Below are 25,165 nucleotides of genomic sequence, written 5' to 3'. Positions count from 1 at the left end.
CTCTATTACTACTACAGCTGGTGGCTCCACATGCGCGGCGCTGCTCCGTAGCCTTCACCGGGCACACCGGCTGCAGTCTGTAGGTATGTCGGCCGGTGGCTCTGACGGGAAGCCGGACAGGCAAGCAGGTAGGTGCTTTGGGAACGGGTTGCTTGGGGGTTGATAGTAATTCAATGCGTTAATTGTGCGTAATTTAGCTCACATCTTCTCTTAATAGTGACTGGCTTTGGCGGCGGCAAAAATCAAAGCAGATCTAGAAAGTACTTCTGAACTTCTTTAGACCCTTCTTTCGACTCATTAGGGTTAAGTTTAACAGTAAATAGCAACCATGGTTGTAAAGTGTGCACTATTTACTGCTAGGCTTTTGTTATTCAACTTTAAGGTGACATCAGGAGAATGCGACAACTCAAGGAACCACTTACTTTTGTCAGTAACGACTGTAACGACACCACCTAGCCCAACGGAAGTACTCAGTAACGCGTTAGCCTACTGTATGCAGCATCGATGACTGGAGCAGGCTGCCTACTAACCTACTCTACCGAAAATGCCAATTGGCAGCCGGTGAACGGTCTCGCCGCCAGCGTAGTCGCGCCGGTGGAAGCCTGTCCATTCATTATTCCGTTGCACGTGCTCGTCTCCGGCTGCGGGACGCGCGTACGGAGGGGGAGCTTTGTTCCGAGAACACTCGGGCAGGGCAAACCTCATGACATCACGTGACCGTAACTATGGCGACGACGTTCCTTTAACCGTAACAAAATATTTTTTATGATGCCAACCTTAACTATGACGTTCGTTCGCAGTTTCCATCACCTTTCGCGTACCTGCTACATTGTTCTTTCTACACCAAGGGGACTTAGTTTGGTCATGTGGTTTCACGAGGTTTGCCCGTGTATTCTTTCTCGTTCAGCTCCGTTCAAAATTGGGTCAGTAGATCAGTAGAGCAGCACTGCCTTCACCGTGCAGCAGAGGGAGGTAGACGCTCCCTGCCGCTTCTGAACCAGACCACGAAACACTGCAGTAATGTCAGCTATCGAAGCTTTTTGAAACCAACGCTTCCATCGTGCTACTAAATTTAACTAATCTTTACTAAACACTAGAGAAACTTTAAAGTGACAGAAGGTAATAGAAAGTTAAGTTTATCACCACAGTGCCACATGTATTCAAAGATCCTATAGGCGCATATCGCGCCGCGACTGTACATTAATGCAATATTAACTAAAAACAACAAGGCTTAGTAATGGTTTAAAAAATACTTTGGTTCAAATATTAATAATTATTTTCCAATATTAAAACGAATATTCATACGAATATATCGACCAGTAAGCCTATTTATTTATAGTCGGCCAACAGGTGCACCCTACATTTTTTCACTTGTAATATCCCGAAATAACACTAAATGAATCTTTGCATTTCCAATTAAATATTTACTCCCTATAAAGTATATTACTTTGATTACATTTAGAGGGACATTTGTATATACAAACTTAAAACTGCTGATAAATATTAATGACGGGTTTATTTCATAATTACGTTAAAACTTGTTCATGTTAGTGCAAAAATAAAAAGTAATTCATTATAATAAGTACAATTTTGAATTTTACTTTCGTCAGTAAAAACATCATAACCTTTTCCTGTAAATGTCCAATATTTCCCAGGTGTATTCACCTTTTTTCAGTGCAATGTGCTTTAGTGTCAGATTTTCACACTGGAAATACAGTATATGATTTTTATTATCATTGTTAATAATAATAATGATGATGATGATGGTAATAATAATAATCAGAATATATTCTAATTTCATAGCACATTTCATACAGTAAAACGGAGCTCAAAGTGCTTCAAAACTGTAACAAAAAAAAAGAGCACATAATTAAGACATCAATTAAAATACCTTTCAAAAGAAAATAAAAATGATAAATAAGGTAAAAATAATTCAAATAAAAACTTGATGAACACTTCTTAAAACAATCCTTCTATATATCACACTTCTACAATATTCATATGTGTCACATGCCAATAAATAGTTCAAGTATAAAACAAGCCTAAAGCTTTTAATTTAAAACAATCCTTATTTGTCATTTTTATTCTGTAACTACACCTACTCGGAGTACATCATGGCGTAAATGAAATGTTTCCTCTGATATGCCTACCAACAAAATAAAAAGAAAAAAAGAAGAAAATATTGAAGTTATTTAAAAAATGTTCTCCAGTGGTGGACCTAGCCCATTTTTCTTTCTTCATGAAACTTGGAAACAGGCCTTTGAATACAGCATTTCATCTTAAGCCTCTTAGAAAATAGTTTGTTACTGTTTACAATCTCTGAATAATGAATATATTTTATTTGATTTTAAAGTGTGATCTTGTTCTTAGAATGCCTGGCTATGTGTATATTTCTGCTAATAAAAGGGACAGCCTCTGCTATTATTGAATATCCTTTTTTATATATTCATCTGTTTATACTCATACTTGTTGTACTGTATTCAGCGAAAATGTTCATTCAAATGTCATATGCTTTTTGACAGAATATGCATTGTGCCTTTTGTGAGCAGTTGCAGGAATTGTAGGTCAGTCAACCAGAAATAACCTAGAACATGCTGTACTGTGAGTGTAGGATTTAAGGCTTGCCTGCCTTCTCTGCATCAACCTGAAACCACAACACTAGTGGTCGTGTTCCTAGAAGGAGGCAGAGTGAGACACTGTGCTCAGACATAATGCAGCTACGTACATGTCCCAGGCGGTCCACTTAATGGCATATTGACCTCAACAGTCTGAGCTTGGAGGATATTTAGAGTTATTTACTTTGATTTTATTCTACACGTGACCCAGTTACACAAAGGAAATCAGTGTCTCTATATAATATCGTCTCTGTTCCTGTATACACAAATATATAACAGTCTAATGTGTTATAGTTTGTAATTTACCGACAATAACTGTATGCACACACGATAAACAACAGCTATAGTACTGCTACAGAATCTTGTAATGTTACCATCACTTCTGCTGCTACTTCTACTGCTGTTTCTGCTACTACTACTATCTCTTCTACTAGCCTACTTATGCTTTTACTATATTATCAGCTCCATTCACTACACTAGAGTACAGGTTTGTCTATAACAAATGCTACTATGAATAAGTAAATTAACTATCTTTACATTACATACATATTTATGGGTTTTTAACAAATGAAAACTACAATTTGACAAAGCTTCATGTATCAAAAGCATATCTTTACAAAGGTAGTTATTTAAGTAGACAGGGGCAAGTCTGGAAACTGCTTTAATCTCCTCTGTACTTATATTGTGTCTCTTTGTAGCTGTTTGCATCTTATTGTAGTTTTTTATAGTTCATAGTATATTTAGTTATTTTGTGTCTCTTGGCAGTTGTTTTTTTTCATCTGTCTGTAGTTTTTTTTGCGTCTCTTTGTGGTTGATCTGGGTCTCTTTGTACTTATTGTATGTCTCTCTGTGGTTGTGCAGTGGCTCTTCGAAGTCATTTTATGCCTCTTTGTTGTTTTTCATCTGTGTAGTTATGTTGTGTCTCTTTATTGTAGTTTTACACTTCTCTGTAGGTATTTTGATTCTCTTTGTGGTTGTTTTTGCTCTCTTTGTAGCCATTTTATGTCTCTTTGAGGGCATTTTGCTTGTCTTTGTAGTTATTTTATGTCTCTTTGATGTTGTTTTTGCTTTATTTGTAGTTATTTTGTGTCTCTTTGTGGTTGTTTTTACTCTCTTTGTAGTTATTATGTGTCTCTTTGTGGTTGTTTTTGCTCTCTTTGTAGTTATTTTATGTGTCTTTGTGGTTGTTTTTGCTGTCTTTGTAGTTATTTTGTGTCTCTTTGTGGTTGTTTTTGCTGTCTTTGTAGTTATTTTGTGTCTCTTTGTGGTTGTTTTTGCTGTCTTTGTAGTTATTTTGTGTCTCTTGATGGCATTTTGCTTGTCTTTGTAGTTATTTTGTGTCTCTTTGTGGTTGTTTTTACTCCTTTTGTAGTTATTTTGTGTCTCTTTGAGGGCATTTTGCTTGTCTTTGTAGTTATTTTGTGTCTCTTCGTGGTTGTTTTTGCTCTCTTTGTAGTTATTTTGTGTCTCTTTGAGGGCATTTTGCTTGTCTTTTGGGGCTGGATAATTTGTGTAACTGTGGCCATTTTGCGTTTCCTGAAGTTATGTTGTGTCTCTTTGTGGTTGTTAGTTAGTTACTGATTGATTTCATCATGTCATGCACAAAAATGTGCCCAACCCACATGGGCTGACAAGACACTGCAAACAAACATCAAGAGCCAAGACAGAATGAGAACAGTTACACCTCGAAATATATCAAACAATGTCTAATAAAGTATGAAAAACATCAAACATAAAGCGTCCTACTGCGCTGTTGGAAAGCCTTTAACACAAACTCAGCCAACTGAAATACTTCATGTGTGACACTACAGACATTTTGCTTAAAAGGTGACACCTGAGAGGCTCTTAGTAGTTATTTGTGAGTCTTTGTAATTGTTTTGTGTCTCTTTGTAGTTATTTTGTGTCTCTTTGTGGCTATTTTGTGTCTCATAGTAGTTACTCGGCGAGTTATTATTTTGTGTAACTTTGGGGCCGTAATTATGTCTTTGCTTTAGTTTTATCACTTTGTAGTTATTTTGTGCTTCTATGTGGTTGTTTTGTGCTTCTTTGTAGTTGTTTTGCATGTATTTGTAGTTATGTTGTGCTTCTTTGTAGTTGTTTTGCACCTCTTTTTAGTTATTTTGTGCTTCTTTGTAGTTGTTTTGCATGTCTTTGTAGTTATTTTGTGCTTCTTTGTAGTTGCATGTCTTTGTAGTTATGTTGTGCTTCTTTGTAGTTGTTTTGGACCTCTTTGTAGTTATTTTGTGCTTCTTGGTAGTTGTTTTGCATGTCTTTGTAGATATTTTGTGCTTCTTTGTAGTTGTTTTGCATGTCTTTGTAGTTATTTTGTGCTTCTTTGGGCTTCCTTTGCTAAACTTTGTACATATTTGGTATCTCTTTGTGGTCTCTTCATCTTTTTAATTTGGATATATTACTCAGTCACCCATACATGTGACTATCAAGAAAAAAACCTATAATGATCTGAATCTAGTTGGGGTTGGGGACCCCAAGGGTGGCCAATCACATTCCATGTGGGGCCCATGCCACCCCTGACCAACCCTATGGCCCTGCTCCTGTCAGCAGATGCTGATTTTTTTTGCCAGTAGGCCTAACTCTGCCACTGCTTATTATGCCTATATTCCTGCTACAATGACTAGCTGAGACATTTACGCAGTGAAAAAAGTCGGAGCGCTGTCCTGAAGTGTTTTTCTCCAGTCTGTCTTCTCATTTAACTGTTTCATTCAACAAGACTTTAATGATGCTTTAAATAGAAACACGGGACTCTACAGCATAAAATCACTGTTCAAGTTAAGTTGAGACAACCAGTTAAAATTAGCTCAACTATGTGACATTCTGTCATGGACAGCTTTAATTACAAGCCACACCCTTCAGTTGCCGTTGCTGTGGAGGAGAAGCCAGTAAGAGGTTAGTAACCTGTCAGAGCTGTAAGATAGCTTCGTTTTTGCGGTTATTAAGAAACCAAGCGGCCAGTTGCTTAACTTTACAAAAGTATCCAAAAGTTATGCAAAAATTAATGGATTCAAGCAAAATATAATGAAGTCCTTTCTTTCCACAGCTTAATATTTAGAGGCCACCTACGGTCAATGTTAAACAGTGTTAAATATCAATGTAGCAAACACAAACCCACACCTTCTACTTTTTATCAAAGGTACAGCTGGCATATAGTCCGACACAGTTTTAAGTATTTGGACGGATGATGATTTAGTTGACGAGGGTGGTCTTACCTCTCTGAGTGCAAAGATTTTGATAATCGATTAATCGACATTTTAAATCAACATTAAGCCTCATAAACGTGGATCGGACCTAAAAGCGCCAGGCTCTTTTTGCTACCTGGCATTTCACGGACCAAATGATGAACATAATAAACAATATAATAGACAGAATAGAAAAACATAACAATATAAATCATCAATAATGAAAATATGAAGGTAATTAGTTGCAGCCCCAATTAGCGACAGTAGGCCACTGCTTATTAGGCCTAAATGATTTCAGAAATCTCTAACGAGGGAATCAGACGAAATATAAGAGCAAATAAGGGGTACATTTACAAAAACGTCTAGACAGAGGAAGTCAGTGTTTACATTCATTGTACAGATAATGGCTCTTACATGGCACACTAATGGATTAATAAAAATGTGAAGGGTAGAGACCCTGGTGCTGTTAATGGATCTTGAAACTTTGGCCTTGACAAAGCCATCCGGTTTTGAATATAAACAAAAGGAAGTGCTCTTGTCTGCTTGCGTCTGAAGGTTTTTACATGAAAGGCTAGTTATATTTTGATACAGACTATCCATCATTTGAAAAAGAAAGTATGCAGGCAGGCTGTTTGAGACAGAGGTGATGAATGTTAAATATGTGTAGCATGAAAGGATGTGAGGAAGTTGAACGACAATGGGTAACATAGCATATACGTCATATACTGCCTAATGATCAGAAGAAATGTAGGACAGTTACAACAAGGTGTCTTACTCACAAACGTGTAGGTGTATTGTGTAGAGTGCTGTATTCATTAACAGTTAAAACACCTGTTCGGTTTAAAATGCAAAAGAAGAGTTTTCAGACATTGGGGATTTTATTCCTATTTGTATTATCAGTTTTATTAAGCACTTCCAAAAATCAGCTAACTATCCAGTGAAAAATATTATGCCAATATTTATTCTTAAATAGCATAATCAATGTTTCTGTTTGTGAACAACATTCAAATAGTTAGCCATGCTAGCTAACAAGCTTGTAGCACAACGATATTGATTAAAATGTCATAAAAGACTAAAATACAAACTTAATTTAAATGTTTTCTGCATTTGGTTACATATATAAATGTGCTATGCTGTTATACAGACAAAATATTACAGTGTAGGAAATGATCACAATTTTAAACACTCCAGTGTTTAAAATATTATTTACATTATGTATGAAATGCTGTCATTCATTAAAATTCCAATTTCAAAACTGTATATTCTAGCATTTTCCATTAACCTAAACATCAGTGTAAAGTAAAGACTACAATAAACTATCCTTAATGATTTGACATAAATATATTGAGAAATGTTTTTGAAAGATACTTTATTTCCCAAAATACGGTGAATTTATGAACCCTATATGAATTTATGAATGTATATTATCAAAACCTACATATCTCATGTATGTATATAATATTAGAAACCTATTACACAGGTATGTTATGTTTATCTTATTATTCTTTGTACCACTCACCACACACTACTGTCTTATATTCCTTGAGTTTTATTGTTGTTTAATATTATAGAATATTTATATATATGTATATATATAATATATATGCGTGTGTGTGTGGTGTGTGTATATATATATTTATATTTATATTGTCTCTACCTGTGTTGAACGCGTCCATGCACATTCACATACTTGGCCAATAAAGCCGATTCTGATTCTGATTCTGATTCATACAAGCTTTTTTGAGGTCATAGGGTTCTTTAATTCTGTTTTATGTTTTTGAAAGGACAAATTATTTATTTGAAGGAAAATAATTCCTATGTATTTTGATGTCTAAGAATTGTTGAGTTTGTTTCTAATACACTGTAACTAAGGGAAAATTATCAAAAATTGTTTAGTATATTTACCATTATGTGTATGAAGTTTGTTAAATTGAATATTTTTTTACATCAAAGAAAAATTTACAATGTAAAACTACATAAATGTCTTAAATTGGTAAGTTAGCTCTTTTGCGTAAATGCTGCTAGCTTATATTAGAAGCTAACTCAGCAAGCTAGAAGCTAACAACTATGGGAAATGGAATGGTATAAAAACTGTATCAAAATTGTGGTAAATTTAATGTTTAAAATTGTGTTTTCTCTGTTAGCTAAGCTAGGAAAGCATTTTTAGCATTAGCATTTTAGCCTTAAAACATTTTAAAGTGCACTTAATGTTTTGAACTCCCTCTTGAGTAGTTTCAAAGTTAAGTAAATACAGATGTGTACTCTCATGAATATTTCACAGTGTCTTACTTCGAACAGGATTTTCTCCCCAGTTTGTCCTAGTTTTTAAATTAAAAACTACACATACCATAAACCCAGCTTGTATCCAGATTTTTCCTCTGGCTGTTTGGCCCAGACTGTCACAGTCTTTTATGCTGTCTGAACACTCTGTTTGACATTCACCGCTTACCTCTCGTGACTTTTGGATTTCTTGTTTTTCTTGGCTCTGTGTCGGAGGAAACATAACTGCACTTGCTCTCGTGGAATTTTTTAGCCGGGCAGTTTGAGCTTTAGCAAAGGAATGAAAAACACCGTCTGCATAAATATTCTTTGTATTTTTGTCTATTATTGTAAAAGTGTGTCAAACCAGGTTAGAGATTGTTGGATGCATCATTATTTGTATTTGCTTTCCTCCTTGATCTGACTGTTGGGCAATTGTGGCTTCGGTTGGCATTTGTCGGCCATTTTGCCTGCTTTTGATGTTGTAGTTATGGTATCTGGTGATTAATTGCTGAGTAATGGAGTGCAAATGGAGTGTTCACTGTTGCTCTTGTGGAGTTATTCTGGCTTTACATCAAATCTATAAATCGGTTTAGGTCATCGATAATCTTTGCACTACCGAATAACTTGAAGTTATTCAAGTGGGATGACACGTACACTTGTTTGAAAATGTACAGCCGAAAGAGGTCCATGTAGGTCATATCGTGCGTACTCTTGCTCATATTGAGTTTGTCACACTCCTGTGCACCTCCACTATGGGAGGTGGTCTATGTTTCCGGGTTTCAATAATACGGCTTGTCATCTGCCGCCCTGCTGGCTTGGCCTCTCGTCAGCACTCCCTGCACGACCGCAGCGCTTGGCTCGGGCGTGACTCAAAAACGTGACCGTCTTTACGCGCTCTCACCACAGCACAAAGCAGGCACTGTTGATTTTAAGACGGCACGTTTTAGATGGGCCAGCTGGCATGGTTTGCAAGGGTACCAAAGGGAAAAATTTCCTGGATAATAAGGAAACAGGAAGAACTGTGTGACGTCAGTGGCGGTGTGTTGTGCAGCATCAGTGGTGTGGTGGGTGGAAGGGAGTTTCGGCAAACGCTCGCTCCCACATTCCAGTTTTGCGTCAGTGATGACCCACTAAACTGCTCTGGAGGGATTAAAGAAAATGGTCTCAATATCATTAAAGTTCATTCCACTGCTTATTAAATTGGGAAGGTCATGCTGTTTGTTTGTAAGATTTTGAAAGGGTCCCCTTGACCTCTAAGATATGCAGCCCTCATTGGTTGATTTCTTTTAAGCAAACTGTGAAAAAAAGTGTTATTCATGTTTCACTGTGCAAAAGTTCAGGCCAAACATTCAAATAAAGCCTGGATAATCCCGTGTTTATTGTGTCCCAGCTTTGATTATTAAACTGGCAGTTAATGATTTCTCTATCATCATTTTCTTTTCCTCCTTTATTGAGAAAAGCAGGAGAATATAGGTCAGTCACGGTCAACAGTCACGTTGAAAAGCTTTGTTCACTTTATCAACACTTTTTTTTTTTATCCCGAAAAGGATGTCACGTTTTTAAGTATGGGAGTCCTGAGAGGGAAGTAGGTCAGTGTTACCACATTATATAAGCGTTAGGTAAGACGATAGCCCAAACCCCATTTACTCTCACGTGCCGGTTAAACGGACAAACTTCATGCATAGCTGGAGGTGCAGCGCCATTCAGTGGCAGCATTCAGCCAGTGCTCTGAGAGTTCGCCTGGAAACAGATGACTTCAGAGGAGGGCCGAGCCAAGGCATTTTAAGTGTGTGTGTGTGTGTGTGTGTGTGTGTGTGTGTGTGTGTGTGTGTGTGTGTGTGTGTGTGTGTGTGAGGGGGAGTTGGTTTGGCAAGAGACTAAATAGACTAAAAGAGAAGAATTCTGGCAGTCTGCACTCGAATGTTTTTGGCAGCAATGAGTCAGCGTTTAAAGTGCCATATGCCTTTTTCCACAGTTAGACACACATTCCTGAGATGTCAGCCATTTAAAAATACATTTCTGAATCATCCTATTTTTTCGCTCACAAAAAGTCGTGCCTTTGAGGTGAAAAAAAGAATGTTTTTTTAAATAGTGATACTTTCTCTTAAAGTAGAAACAAAGCTTTTCTAAAATACTCCTAGTTTCAAAATAGAAAACAAGATTCAGATTTATGCTTGAAGCTGAACAAATAAATTCAGAGAAGATGACTTCTTTAATATGGGTAAATACTCATATATAAACTATCCATAAATATAAGTAATACAGGATAGTCAGTTCACATTTAATGAATATGTTGTAAATAGCAAAAGAGATTAAAAAAATCTTTTGGACGGTGTCATAAACTGCCTAAAACCCAAAGTCTATGGAAGCAAAAGAAGGCCCTAATAATTAGTCACATGTTGTTGACGCTACTTTAATAAATAGAAAATAAGTTCATTGTTAAAAGTAAACATAACTGTTTGGAAGCATTTTTTGCTAAGGCCATAATAATTTCAATTTTATGATTAAAATTAAAATCATTTTAATTTTATGATTAAAATTACTAATACTAAATACCTAATTGTGAAATGTAACCACGATATATTTTGTACTTTTAAATTTTAATTTAGTTTAAGTAATTTAATAAGTTTAATTGATTGTAAAATTGTACTTTTAAAAGAAGTACCTGAAAATATGTGTCTTGACTTTCCCTATTTAAAATGTTGAGTAAAAAACATATATAATACAAAAATGTGTATATTTATTATTTTATTAAAAATATATTCATTTATTTAGGAGTTCCCAGAATATATATATATATATAAAAAACAGTCTCAAATATTCAGAAAACTATACATTTTTGCAAATTGAGCTGGTAATTTTTAAATATAAATTAACTTCATACTAAAATGAATTCAAGTAATAAAAAAAAAATCTGGTTAGTTAGATTAGATTTTTTAAATAAAAAAAATCAAAATTAAAGATTAAAATTTTTGAATTGAGCATTATGGAAAACCGTAAAACTAACGAAGAAGAAGAACTTCCGGTTTCAGAAAATGAAAAACAGGCTGTTTTTCATCTTATTTTTCCTGCAGTTTTATTTTATTCTTTATAAAAGCGAAAAGAAAATTAAGTGGTATTTAAATTTTGTATTCGTCATTTCTGACCAGAAAAACTAAAAATTATTTTTTAATTTTTAATTTTGAAATAAAACATTTTTTTTTTGTTTTTGATTTCTGTTTCTAAAAGGGAAATTCAAAGACCAAAAAGTACACTGACCGAGGAATCTATGTTTTAGAAACTATTTATGAGCGTTCATTTCTGAGAAGAGAATTCAAATCAAGGAAATTCAAGTGAATAGTTATCTGACAAAGACAAAATCAATGCTGTTAATTCCGAGGTATTTAATGATACTGAAACTATTTTGGCCATTATTTAACTCTATAGACTTTCAATTTCTTTGTTTTAGACACTCTATAGAACAGTTCTACAAAACTGTTTTTAGCTACTCTGTGACTTATAGATATTTAGAAATACAGGATAGGATTCATTAATTCTATGAGCGCTACAAAAAGTTTTTTTAAAATAAGGATGAAAATTTAAAACAATCAGGGTGCAACAGTTTACTAAATTGCAAGTACAGACAAAGTACCTAGATCTGTTTTGATAGATGCTAAATTTGTGCATGTTACATTAATAAGACATGATCACCATTGAAATGATCACTGTGCATCTTTACTGTGGTTCAGATAATGACATGTTTATTAGTTTTGGCACACAGGTAAAGGTGTAGGCTTTCTTAGATAGCCTGAAGGTGCATTCATTTAATTTTTTTCTATGTTCCGCATTCAAACATTATGTTATACAATCCAGGTGTGGTTTCCTTCATTTATGTATGTTGAATTTGTGATGCGGCACAATTCAAATATTTGTGCTCAACTGATCAAAATCACCAGAATTCAAAACAGTTTTTCTGACTTTGGCTCAAAGACGAGAGCCTTGTGCTCGATGAATTATGTCTAAGTCTCAGTAGATCACCCATAGCAAACATCCAGCGCTACAGAGAGGTTGAGGTTCTGAGGTCGATGTATTCATTCTCAGTCTCTCACATCACTGTGGTGGTTGTTTTCATGTATCAGATCCCGCTGCAGAGGAGGAAGGCCCAAGCCAAGCCTGCTCCTCGCTGCCAGCTGTCGAGCTGCCAAGGAAACGAAAGGGAGATGTGGAGGAGAGGTCAGACACCCATACACAGTAAGAGGAGTGCTACATAGTTTGTAAAGGAAAAACTCATTTAATCAATCTTATTTAACTTTATATTTTCTGGAGTATATATCTTTAGTGTACTGGATTTTTATATTAGTAGCTCCAATATATCTAATTGATCTTACAGGCAAAGTCTTGACTTCCAAATGGAGGATGACCTCAGCAGGTACATATACTACATATATTTATTCACACATTGACTTATGAGAGACTACAGGCAAAGAATTATATTATTGGTCCTTTTATTTGCAGATCTGAAGGAGAGGACACACAAGTCAAAATGAAATGCTTCAGGTAAATTTCTGTGCCATCCATGTCTCTCATAGTTCAAAGGTAAATCTTAATATTGCTTGGTATAATGTCGTGTGGTATTGAACGTCTGTGCCTACAGGGAGCCTCACAGCCAGATTGAGAAGCGGCGGCGGGACAAAATGAACAACCTCATTGACGAGCTGTCTGCCATGATCCCTGCCTGTCAGCCCATGGCACGAAAACTTGACAAACTCACTGTGCTGCGAAAGGCTGTGCAACACCTGAAAGCCCTCAAAGGTAACTCACTTGGGAATCAATAATGTAATTTGCGTCAGTTCTGTCCCGTCTAATAGCTTCTACTTCCTGTGTTTTCAGCTGGGACGAGCAGCGCCTTTACAGACACCACCTGCAAGCCTTCCATCCTGCCTCATGATGACCTCAGGCACCTTCTGCTAAGAGTTAGTGCTCATGTATGGCCCCAAATCTTCCTGTGTGAATATACATTTCTATTGGTCTATAAATATGTCTATTTATCTGTCTACCAGGCTGCAGATGGTTTCCTCTTAGTTGTAAGTTGTGACCGGGCGAAAATCCTGTTCCTCTCCGAGTCAGTCTCCAAGATCCTCAACTTGAAACGGGTGTGTATCACTTCTTTATCACACACTCATTTTGATGTTGTCATAAATAAATGTTAAGAAGGAGAGTTTCAGGATATCCCACTGGGTTCGAATGGCTAAAGGAACTATATTAAACTTAAGTGTAATTGGATAATTTTTTCTTGAAGTTGGGAGTCTCAAATCTGACAAAGGAAAGTACAATAAAAACTGTTCATTATTTAATTTTAATTAAGTATAAAAACATATAAAGCTTTATACATTAACAGCTAATTATTATGCTGAAAGCTATTTTTTCCTTTTTTACCAATTATTTGTTTAATTGAATTAAAGCTTAATTTTCCCCCCTATTTTCCCCATGCAGTATTTCCCAATTTCCAATGTCATCATATGATAATAAGATGGGCTTAGCCGTGTTTGTTCCGGGCACAACTGGTCCAGGGTGTAGAGTAGTTTGTGACATCAGCAGAGAAATGGGAGAACATGTTGTTTGCTAACTTGACTGAAAAAACAAACACAGTAACATGAGCTTAACACTTTAGCTTTTTCAGCTAGCTACCGACTTGATGCTAGTTTCCTTAAATAACATACAGTAGCTAGTGTATATAATGTTTATCCTCCTGTACTGCTGTAGAACCACTGTCTTAACTTTTGTAGCTGCTGCTAAAGCATTTTAGTCAGCAAGCTTACAATAACAAAATCTTGCTAATGTTAGTTAAAAAATAACTGACACCAGCTAGCCTATTTTGTTCTTTACTATTTTCCTCATGTACATTTCTCATTTTTATCAAATACCTTAATAAAAATGCTTATGTCTGAAATACCCTTATTTGTGACTAATGATTTAATGTAATTTTTTATTTTTATGGTTAAATGTATCTTTCCTCATTATGCGAAATATACTTAAAACATACTTAAAACTTTCAAGTAGTGTTAGCTCGCTAACTTGGTACGTGCTAGCTGGCCAGCCAAAATGCTGTAGCCATCATTACAAGGGGTTATGAAGTGATGTTACCCAAGTTTAATTGACATAATACCTGCGCTGGCCGGTGTAACCTTATGAGTTTAGTTAAAAGTTTAGTCTTGTTTTAATGTAGTTAAAAAGCCTGGTTCTCTGTGTTTTTAAGCTAACTACATGTGCTTTCGGCTAAGCTAGCTAAAGACACTGCTCACCTAGCATCAGATGGCAGACAAGGTTAGCTGGTGAACTTAGGCCTAGTTGGGCATTTAACAGACCTATAAAGAGAGTGAAAAAACTGGGACTGGGAATAATTTGGATTTAAATTCATTATGTGGAACGGAACACAACCTTAAATGAATGCTAATGTTGCTATCTGCTGTATGTGTTAGCAACTGGCAATCGTGCCAATGTTGTGCTCATTCCTGCTGCTATCAAGTGGCTGGAAAAATCTGTCATTGAAGGTTTACGTTTTGCTTTTTTTAAAGAAAATAATTGGTGCTTAAGGGGTTTATAGCTAATTTGTGTTTTATAATTAATTTTTCGTGTGCATTTTGTTAGTTTGCAACTCTATATAAAGTCTTAACTAGGCTACATCTGCACCCAGCATGTGCATCAGTTTGTGCAGTTGCCACATAATTTGTTTGTGGTTGACGAACCAGATCTTTACAATTCGCACACACACGCAAATCGTCATTTGGGACACAGACTTATGTGAGTTATGAGACTCAGACCAAAACACAGATTTTATTGAAACTCTAATAAAGGTCTGATAATACTGTGAGTAAAACTTAACGATCAAGTTTAAAGTAGTTTGGGAGACAAAGTGATAACCACACCTGCTCTGCATTCTTGACCACATTCTTCAGCTTAGAGACAGAAGCAGAGAAGAGTGGAGATTAGGAGGGATACAAGAGAAAAGCTTAGAAAGAAATTTGACTCCATGTCTGTAGGGCAACATGTGTTATTTGGAGGCTTACCATTAAACCTTGGCAGGATGCACATTGCCGCAGTTCCATTTTTGGTTCAAGTCAGAGATCTCACTCGTAGTCCAGATACATTGACTGTATGTAGAGCTGAAATGAACAGAAAAACTGTATGATGTATGAACTGAATGATGATGATAAGAATAGTAGAAATGCGGGAAAGTTCATCTTCGTTCTATAGTACTACACACACAAAGATTATTAAGTGAAACATAAGTAGTTAACAGTTGAATAAATGGATGTACGTCATTTGGATTAACAGTTGGAGCTGACCGGGCAGAGCCTGTTTGATTTCATCCACCCCAAAGACATCAACAAGGTGAAGGAGCAGCTGTCGTCTTCTGAGTCGTACCCTCGCCAACGCCTCATTGATGCTGCAAGTAAGTCTGTTGAAATTTAGGTTTAAGTTAAATAATTAAAATTGACCCTGTACAATTAAATTTGACAAACTGACAATGTGCACTGTGTGTCTTTCTGTGCAGCTGGGGTTCAGGTCCAGGCAGACTCCCCTGCCAGACCTTCAAATATGTCCAGTGGAGCTCGGAGATCCTTCTTCTGCCGGATGAAGCACAGTCGAGTGGCGGTGAAGCACGAGGACAAACATTTGCTGCCCGGTACTTCCAGAAAGAAAGGTGGGTTTGGAGTGGAGCCCTTATAGAGACAACGCAAAATTAAGTCTCATTTAATTTTCACTGCTGTCAATTGATTTTGCTTTGGTTAAAGTTGTAATCTCTAAGATCTCAGTTCTCCTTGGAAGCATCTGTGATGATAAATGGTAATTGCGGGAGCACACTTTGTAGTGAACGGAATGATCCGTTCAATTTCATGCATTGACTCGTTCGTGCCGTTCACTCTGCTCTGCTCGTGGCTTCCCAATCCCTTCCTTCTTCCCTTTAGAAAACCAGACTGACTGATGTTAGCATGCGCCAGCAGCCTTTTGGAGGAGGCTGTATTTATTGAATGGCCATGTCATTGGTTAGGAGAACTACGAAACGTAAAAATCAGAGATGTGAACTTGAGACTCGGTGACTTGGACTCGATTCGATTGAGTCACTGTTTTGATGACTTGAGACTTGACTTGGACTTGCAAGTTAATGATTTGAAAGGCATGATGACTTGGATGACTTGAGTGTGTTCATAAGTTTGAATGTTAGCTGTTCAATATAAGATAATACAATTCAATGCTGTCAGGTTTCTGTCTAACTCTCAAGTATGTATGCAGCAAACTGGGAATCCTGATTGGACGACTCAAAAAGCTCCCCGGTATGTGATTGACATGATTGATGACTGGCTGTCAGTCAAACTCCTCGTTGTGGCAACACACAACATCAAAGACCCCCAGCTACCTGATGTTTTTCCCTAAAGAGAAGCCACATCAGTTGTACTCGTTGGTACTCAATACGGTCTCAGACCAGACCATCATCATGGCTGCGTCTGTGCCGAGATAATACAGATACAATTCATTGTCATACTTTTTAAAAGGTTATATAAATCGGCCAATAATATAATTATTAGACGGGCTACTTATACCTTGTCTTTTCTCTTTATAAAGACATACTATACGGATGCTACAGGTAAGAGTGCTTGGGTGGAAAAAAAGTGACTTGACTCGGGACTCGACTTGACCTGACTTGACATAACCTGTGACTTGACTTAACTTGCCCAAGAAAAAATGACTCGAGACTTGCTTGAGACTTGGACCAAATGACTTGAGACTTACTTGGGTCTTGAGCAAAGATGACTTGGTCACAACATTGGTAAAAAGTGACCAGATGTGTGTGTGTCTCCCTCTCTCACTCTCACTCATTCACTCGTTCACTGAACAACAATGGTCCTCGGGAACGATATGACGCGATTATGAATGAAAGCAGGGTGGAAGTATTTCAAGCGTGCACACAAATCCAATTCACAGATGTTTAAACCACTGACAGATGAACACAAACTAAATCATGTTTATTTATAAAGACATTATAATGTCAGAAGATTGGGCCAAATAACTGAAGAAGACCAGTGAATGCAATGGGAGCCGTCATCGTTCATGAATGAGCGAGAGTGAGGAAGGAGTGAGTGAGTTGTTGCTTTATCGTTATGGGTAAACCGGAAGTGTCACTGAACGACTTAGTGAAGGAGACTAATGAACAAAGACAATCCAGGTATAGAGAGGGGTAGTAGTAGTAGTAGGTAGTAGGGGATAGTAAAAGGGATTCTATTAGGTTTTCAGCTCTTGGTTGCATATTGTGGCATGGATTGTTTACCCCTCTGGTTGGCATAGGTTTTAGGGTATGATGCTTGGTGATCTGTCTCTTTACAGTGCAATTCTTGGTGCTCTGATTGAACTAGCACATAGCTACTCTACAAGATTGTTAGGCTCTTAGTCATGCTTAGCCTTTACCTAGGAAACAAAGCTCTGCTATAACTTGATATGAAAGGATAGAACCATTGACCTCCATTCAGTTCAATGAACCACTTGCACTGGTCTGGTTGTGTTGCTCAATTCAGTGTCCTGTTTTCGAGCTCAGTAAGTGCATCCAAATGATTCTCAGTTTGGAGTACCAGATGGATGGGATCTGCTGCTGAACAAGCGCCAGAATAACAGAATAATACAGATAAGTACTTCAGGGACTTTTTCTCTTATCTAAAGAAGACAATTCTGCGTCTTAAGGCTGGGTAGAATTTAATATAATCTCAAACATATTTTTCTGCAGACAAAAACAGATCATGACAGACACGGGATACAGAATAGAAATAAACATGGAGAAACACATTGTTCTCTCAAACCCACAGCTCTTGTATTAAAGGTGCTATTGAGAATCATTGTGTTTCTGTCCTCCTGAGAGCACTTGGGCTGATTCACTGAGTTATTTTTTAACTAGGTTGAAAAAAAACTACTTTGTTTTAACAGTCATGGGCCTGCAGGTCACTCTGACCCAAGCGAGGAAGATTGCCAATGACGATTAATGAGATATTTAAATGTGTTTCTAGGCAGTGAAGTCAGTGTTAGGACAGCCAGTGGAAAACAAACAATGGAAAATGTATTCCCTGGCCTGCCTTCGAGGAAATAAAGATATGAGCTGATGTGGAGCTGGTGGACAGATTTGATGATAGTGTGTGTGCATGGGTTGTGACTCCCTCCGCCTGTTTGCAAGAGTTCAAAGTGGTTGTGTGCACGTGAGGGAGTCTAAACATTACCTCTACTGCATCTCCATGGAAAGAAAAGACTTCTTTCTTATCTCTGTAGCTGCTTGTTTAAGGTTATAACTCAAAACAGATTTTGTTTCCATCCACAGGCATGTTTCCTCATCGCCCACATAAATGAAAGGGCTCATTGTTGTTGAGTTATTTAAATGTTTGTAGGGTTTGTGTTGTTGGTAACATACGCCCACACACTTCTTTTCTCCTGACAGAACTTCTTGGTAGGTTTCAGTTTGTTCCACTTTTTTTTTCCTAAAAAGAAGCCACAGTTTAAGTCCAGCACAGGAAGTAGGTCAGTGTTACAGCATTGTATAACAACAAAGTAAGAAGATGGCCCAAACCCCACTTACTGTTATTGTGGTGACAGAAAGAGGGGGTGCAGCGCCACTCGGTGGCCTACTCCTGCAACTGCACGGCAGATTAAACGATGGAGAAGCAATGGCTGTTAGATTTTTAATGGCTAAATAAAAAAAGATGTTTAATTCGTCATGCATTTCCCTCGTCATTGTTTGATTGATTAAATTAAACCTACTATAATTGATTTGCTTGACCTATTTAGTTGATATGATGAACGTCTTAGAATACAATTGCTTATTTACACATCCAACAGTTATGTAGCAACATTATCAGAAATGTGGAGTCTTGTTTCTCTCCACCTGGTGAGTGCAAGTCCAATATTCACCATCTTTTAACTCTGGTTTTCCAAAGGGAAATAGTGGGTTCTTTATCCATCCATCCATCCATTCATCCATTTTCTTCCGCTTATCTGTGGCCGGCTGTCTGTCGCAGCAAGCTAAGAAAGGTGACTCAGACCTCCCTCTCCCCAACCACGTTTTCCAGCTCTTCCTGGGGGATCACAAGGCGTTCCCAGGCCAAACGGAATATATAGTTCCACCAACAAGCTCTGGGTCTGCCCCGGTTCTCCTCCCAGTTGGACGTGCACGGAAAACCTCAAAAGGGAGGTGCCCAGGAGGCATCCTAATCAGATGCCTGAACCACCTCAACTGGTTCCTTTCGAAGCTCCTCACCCTATCTAAGGCTGAGCCCAGCCACCCTTCGGAGGAAACTCATTTCGGACGCTTGTATCCACTTCCTCATTCTTTCGGTCACAACCCAAAGCTCGTGACCATAGGTGAGGGTTGGAACATAGGTCGACTGGTAAATTGAAAGCTTTGCATTCAGGCTCAGCTCCCTCTTCACCTCTATCGCTGTAGTTTAATGATCGGTTAATAAAAACGTTCGGAAACAATTTAGGCAAACTAATATGTGCAATTTCACAGGCAATATTCACAACTCCTTCAAATTTTCGCTCACAAATTTTACAAACTCCCTGTCTTTGTATCAACAGACTCGAGCAGATACTGTACCCTCCACTGCACTGGATACATGCGGAGTTGGCCGAGCAGCCAGCAGGACTCTGAGGCCGACGCTGACAAGGAAACCTCAAACCTTACCTGCCTGGTGACGGTGTGCCGCCTCCTCCCTCATGCGTCCCAACAGCCTTCCAAAGACATCAACGTCAAGCCTGCTGAGTTCGTCACACGCTGTGCGATCGACGGCAGGTTCACTTTTGTAGACCAACGGTGAGCTTTCCTTTACCAACTCCGTCTATCTGCACAGTTTACCCTTTACCTTCCAGTCACAAGCCCCAAATTGATTCTGAACACACTGGTCCGCTGAGAAAGAAATGGCAGAGGCGTGTTGTGGTGAGCTGAGCTCCAAGCATTAAAAAGAGTCAGTTCATCTGTCAGTGGAGATAATCCTTTGTGTCTTTGCCATTATTTCTCAGAAGGAGCTGTGCGTCTTGATGGCATCATTTGAAAATCTCTTCTCATTCGTTGGGAAGTAATTTCATACCAAGTACAGTGAATCGTTTTATCAAATTTCCCATATGTGTGACTGCTATATGTTACATGTGGAGAGTCACTGCTTTTAAGCGGCACAATGCTGAGCGGCCACAAGATGAGAATAAGCAAGATAACTTACCTCCCTCTGTATCCACTCTCTTTCCCAGAGCTACGACAGTTATCGGGTATCTGCCGCAGGAAGTTCTCGGCACGTCGTGTTACGAGTACTTCCACCAGGACGACCTGCAGCAACTCGCAGAGAAACACAGGAAAGGTAATGGAGCAAAGCAGCCACATTTGGCACCTACTTCCTACATTTGAGTGAACTTTGAACTTAGTTGAGATAATACCCTAAAAGAAGCTAAACATGTTAGAAAAATAGGTCTTTTTTGAATACAGTATTAGCTTTTAGCAGCATTTTCTTCCTACTGTGCTTTGTGATAACACTCGCATCTACTCTCTTGGCAGCACTTCGAAGCAAAGAGAAGATTGAAACACCGTGCTACAAGTTCAAAACAAAATATGGCTCTTATGTTTCACTCCAAAGCCAGTGGTTTAGTTTCACAAATCCATGGACCAAAGAAGTTGAGTTTATCGTGTCTTTAAACAGGGTCGTCTCGTAAGTATTGATTCATTTGTAAAGGTGTGATTAAGTGTTCGGTTGCTAGTTTGATAACAGAGGAATGAGTAGTTAGTCTCACGTCTTCAAAACAATTAATACTGTTAAAATCTACACTAGCAGTCTTAACAACCTTTTCTTTTTTTTGCCTATTTTATTCACACGTAGTGCGTCGGATCATGTTGCAAGAGCACAGCTTTAACATACAGTTTAGTCATAGACATTGTAGCATAAATACTCCTTTTCACCACCAGGGGGCCTGGTCACATAAAAGAAGAGGAGGCAGGCAGCTCAAAAGCACTTCAGGGTAAGAAATATGAACTGTACATTCATGTTGGCATTCATTTTTTGCGTGCCACTTATAATGTAAAGGTTGCTTTAACTCTCCTCTTCTTCCACAGAGGTCTCAAAGCAAATACCCATAATTCCCAGCCTTTCCAGTGGTGTGGGGACTATGATCTACGCTGGCAGTATAGGGACCCAAATCGCAAATGAACTCATCGACACATACAGGTGCTTTGTTTATATATTCGCTGCACAAAATTGATTAAATAGGATTATTAATTATGTACATTACATGTATGTTAATATCAATAATAAGACTATTGATATAAGTTTAAAAATAATTTAATCTCCGGTGTTAGCAGGATTAACTCTTCTCCATCAAGCGGAGCTTCCAGTCCGTTTGGAGTGGCCCAGGACAAAGGTCCTCTTGTTTCACCACAAACCAGTAGGAGTGTGAGTGACTTCGTCATTTTATTCAGAGCCACTTTGTTTGCATTAAGTCAGGCAGGTATCTGTTTGCTTGTTGACTTTTAGCTCAAGGTACTTACAGAGTATACAGATGTAGTTTGTCTTCACAGAAATAATATTTGCTTTTTAGTTTTAATGCCGCAGTCTTAGTTTTTTTGCTGCATTAGGAGGTTTAATCTGTGTGCATGAATAGGGTTTATATGGAAATGTGTTGTGACATTCTGGTACATATTTTTATGCAAATGTATAGCGACAAACCCGCAAGTAATTTTATGCAAATTTTGGTTGCTGTCAGGTACTATATGCAAATTACATTTAATATTTTCAAGCAAATGCATGTCGACATGGGGAGATCAGATGATGTACGCAGCATTTGGAAGCTGCTTGTGCAGGTCATGACCAAAAAATGTTGTTGTGTCATTTAATTTGATGCATATTACTTGTTATTAATTGATGCCATTTTTCTGATACTTTACTTACAGCAAAGACTTTAAGTCCCATTAAAATTCACACTCACTGAAATGTGATAGATGCAGAAAAATGTGCACATTGAGACAGCGGCTACCACTTGTTTTCCTGAGTTTAATTACACACTTGAGTGGACGAAGGTGAAACGTGAGGCCCTGTGCAGTGTTTTAACGTAATGCGATTTGTTCCAGGTGTCCAGCAGAGAGGAGGTGGCAGGCAGTTTGTCACTGTCCCACTCTGACTCAGGGACGGGAGCGGGCGCTAGCAGTGGAACTTCTGAAAGTTCAGGTACCGTCAGCAGGATAATCACCAATCAAATCCTAGTTACTGACAAACATTTTCTTCATATTTCTTTAAGGAATTTTTTCTTTAGATCAGTCGAGTCACTTCTGGTCCAAACGTAAGGTGCTTTGTTCAACCAGATATTTCAACGTGAAGACTTAGGAAATAGGAGAAGTTTATGTCATGTTATTTGCCAGGAATTAATAAGTATTGTTCTTTTTAGTGTTTTAAATGTAAAAGGAATTTTCACCTAAATTAGCCAAATGCACCTTTGGGACTTTATGTGAGGTTCAGGTGACATAAGCATGTGAGAAAAGCTTGAATTAAAAGGTGTAAAAGGTGATGTTAGCATGCTAGAGAAGCTAACATTTTTGTTATTCCAGGACTTTTTAAACATGTGAAAGATATTCATATATACAATATCTTCTGAAATTAAATTAAAAAACCTTTTTCCTCTTTACTTAGGTGTACGTTTATTAGCAACATACAACCGGCACATATTAGAGAAGGTGCACGTGATAGCAATTTTATTTATAAAGCACATTTTATTACAGATAAGCTGAATGTACTTTACATTGGGGGTAAAAACACAAGAATACGAAAATCAACAACTACCTCCACAATCGTAAAGGAGATATAAAAATCGAATCAATAAAGCATGCATGCAGTGTACATCAGACAAAAATTAAAACCTCGACAAACATCGCCGCACATACAGTCAACAGGACAAATCATCACATACACACGCAGAGTGAGTATTCCTACACTCGGGAGAAGCGTAGGTTTTGAGTTGTGATCGACCTCCGGTCATCATGATGTTAACCTCTTCTGGTATTAACAGTTATGTAAATCCAGGACTATAAAATCCACCTTTTATAAACATAACACAAAACTGGGAAAACTATTAAATCATGAATGGTGATGTCTGCAGCTAGAACTTAAGTGGAGAAGTTGAAGTTAAAGTTATAATCCCGAAAATCTCAGTTTCGTTCTCTTTGGCGGCTCCTATGGCGATAAACGGTAATTGCAGGAGCACAATTCCCAGATATCAAGACAGTGCTGCATGTGTGACGTCCACGGTTGTCTCCGGTTGTAACTCTTGATTTTCCTCGCTGGCGGTCGCTTTCCTTTTTAGACTGTTTGCCTTCATCTGAGCGTCCAATTTGTTTCTTTTTCTTCGGATTTTCACTTATTGTTGAAGTTGTATCTGTAGTCATCCATCTTTTCTTTGTTCGTTCAGCCATAGTGGATTACTGTTTACTCGCAACGCTTGCAGAGACCGAAGCCGCTTAGCTCCGCCTACCCTCTCTGGCAGACCAACCACTGCTGGATGATGGAAAACGCATCACTAACTGGGCGCCGCTTGTGATTTGTAATACTGCAAATGCAAAGGCTTTCATCAGTGGGCCATAGCCTCAATCACCACTGTGTTACCTCATTCGGTGATAGATATTGACTTAACAGACATTTATTTAAATGAAAATCTTCAAAATGATTACTTTAACTAGGCAGTGTTTTAGAAAATGGGCTAATATAAAACAATTCATCACCAAAACTTAGAAAGCATTATCACTGCAGAGATTCTATAATATCAGTGCTCTGTTTCATCCAGGTGAACCGTCCCAGCTGGACTTGGACAGCATGGTGGTGCCAGGCCTGAGCAGCTTCAGCAGTGACGAGGCGGCCATGGCGGTCATTATGAGCTTGCTGGAGACGGATGTAAACATGGGTCAATCGGGGGACTTTGAGGACTTACACTGGCCTTTCTAGAGGGGGCGCAGACTTTCAGCCCCCTTTTACATGCTCTTGTGCCGCTTTCTTGCCGTTTGCCAAGAAATTGCACTTTCAGTTGTTTCATTCTGTGACCGACTGACTGACTGGCCTTGCACAATTGAACTCATTGTACCAAAGGTCGCAACATGTCGCACTTGAGGAAGCCTAACAGACAGAAGTTAATAGGAATTCTTATGACTGGGATTACCCCGTTGGTCCCCCTGGCTCTCGCCTAAAGGAAAGTTAGGTTCGTCCCCAGAGCCTGTGCTGATTCAGTGTCTTCCTCGGTGACATCTCTCTCGCTTAAACGCAGACTTTTCACAGCAGGACTATTTATCTCTTCACTCTGCTTGCACCCTAATGAGTGACTGGGGGAGAATCAGACTCCTGCCATGTGCAGTGCTGCTACAGAAACTCCTCAAACGTTCTGACATTTGCGAAACCTTGGGTACCCAGTAATGACTCGCATGTTTTTCATAACATGATCTGATTGTTAAATTTTTTACTCTGTTTTTTAAAGATCCCCTCCAGAGATGTTTAACTTATGTAAAAATACTCTGTAATGTTTGTATGAAATTGTGTCCAGTAAGTACTGAAGAAGGAAAGAGCCCCCTTTTCTCCTTAATTGAGAATCTAATTGAATATGCAAATATGAAAATGCATCCCCTCTCAACCACCACTACAGGACTAGCTAACATTCGCTTTTTAGCTAGCACAGCAACACAAACCAAATGTGTTGTATTATTTAGTCCGAATGATCGTAAATGTGTATTTATATTTATAAATGATTCAAAAAATGCTACATCCTACATTAGAACACATAAGCCCAGCTTAGTCTAAGTTAATGTGGCCAAAAGTTTTCACATGGTCCTTACAATAGACTTTAACCCGCCTGCTAATAACACGTGTTAGCAAGGAAGCTATCAAAAACTCATTAGGAAATATGTTTCATGGAGAAAGCTTTACTTTGGGGCTTTTTCAAAAATAAATACTTGAATATTGACTCCTGTTTACAGTTTGGGTCCCAGTTTGCAATGGGAACTAGCCATTAAAATAAATCTTCTACCAAACCTCACTCACAAACCACCCACTTCTGCCCACGAGGTTC

General features: G+C 38.0%; 1 protein-coding gene across 3 annotated transcripts; it reads left to right on the top strand.

Moving 5' to 3' along the window:
- The first annotated feature begins 25 nt into the window (after positions 1 to 25).
- LOC138599263 (basic helix-loop-helix ARNT-like protein 2) lies at positions 26 to 24,653 on the top strand. Of its 3 annotated transcripts, none has more exons than XM_069670815.1 (17): positions 26 to 128; positions 12,190 to 12,301; positions 12,441 to 12,479; positions 12,566 to 12,607; positions 12,705 to 12,862; positions 12,941 to 13,023; positions 13,111 to 13,203; positions 15,386 to 15,503; positions 15,606 to 15,755; positions 19,664 to 19,898; positions 20,330 to 20,436; positions 20,631 to 20,781; positions 21,036 to 21,088; positions 21,183 to 21,294; positions 21,429 to 21,519; positions 22,194 to 22,290; positions 23,897 to 24,653. In XM_069670815.1, exons 1-17 carry the CDS (start codon positions 86 to 88, stop codon positions 24,052 to 24,054), a joined length of 1,842 nt encoding a protein of 613 aa, XP_069526916.1. In that variant the 5' UTR covers positions 26 to 85; the 3' UTR covers positions 24,055 to 24,653. The 3 variants fall into 3 exon arrangements, with proteins under 3 accessions (XP_069526916.1, XP_069526915.1, XP_069526917.1); XM_069670814.1 differs by having other exon boundaries at positions 21,426 to 21,519; XM_069670816.1 differs by lacking the exon at positions 21,429 to 21,519 and having other exon boundaries at positions 23,897 to 24,032.
- Positions 24,654 to 25,165: the final 512 nt, after the last annotated feature.

This window comes from Semicossyphus pulcher, unplaced genomic scaffold (genome assembly GCF_022749685.1).
Source record: "Semicossyphus pulcher isolate SPU_LCO1_2020_fin unplaced genomic scaffold, fSemPul1.0.p SCAF_20, whole genome shotgun sequence".
NCBI lineage: Eukaryota > Metazoa > Chordata > Actinopteri > Labriformes > Labridae > Semicossyphus > Semicossyphus pulcher.
Note: the sequence above shows the minus strand (reverse complement) of the source record. Positions and strands in the feature narration are given on the sequence as shown.

Bases quoted from the DNA above. Each gene is read 5' to 3' on its own strand.
- LOC138599263 (XM_069670814.1), top strand. From the start codon at position 86: ATGTCGGCCGGTGGCTCTGACGGGAAGCCGGACAGGCAAGCAG. The intron at 12,863-12,940 runs GTAACTCACTTG...CTGTGTTTTCAG, and splicing joins ACACCTGAAAGCCCTCAAAG to CTGGGACGAGCAGCGCCTTT. The intron at 21,089-21,182 runs GTAAGAAATATG...CTTCTTCCACAG, and splicing joins CAGCTCAAAAGCACTTCAGG to AGGTCTCAAAGCAAATACCC.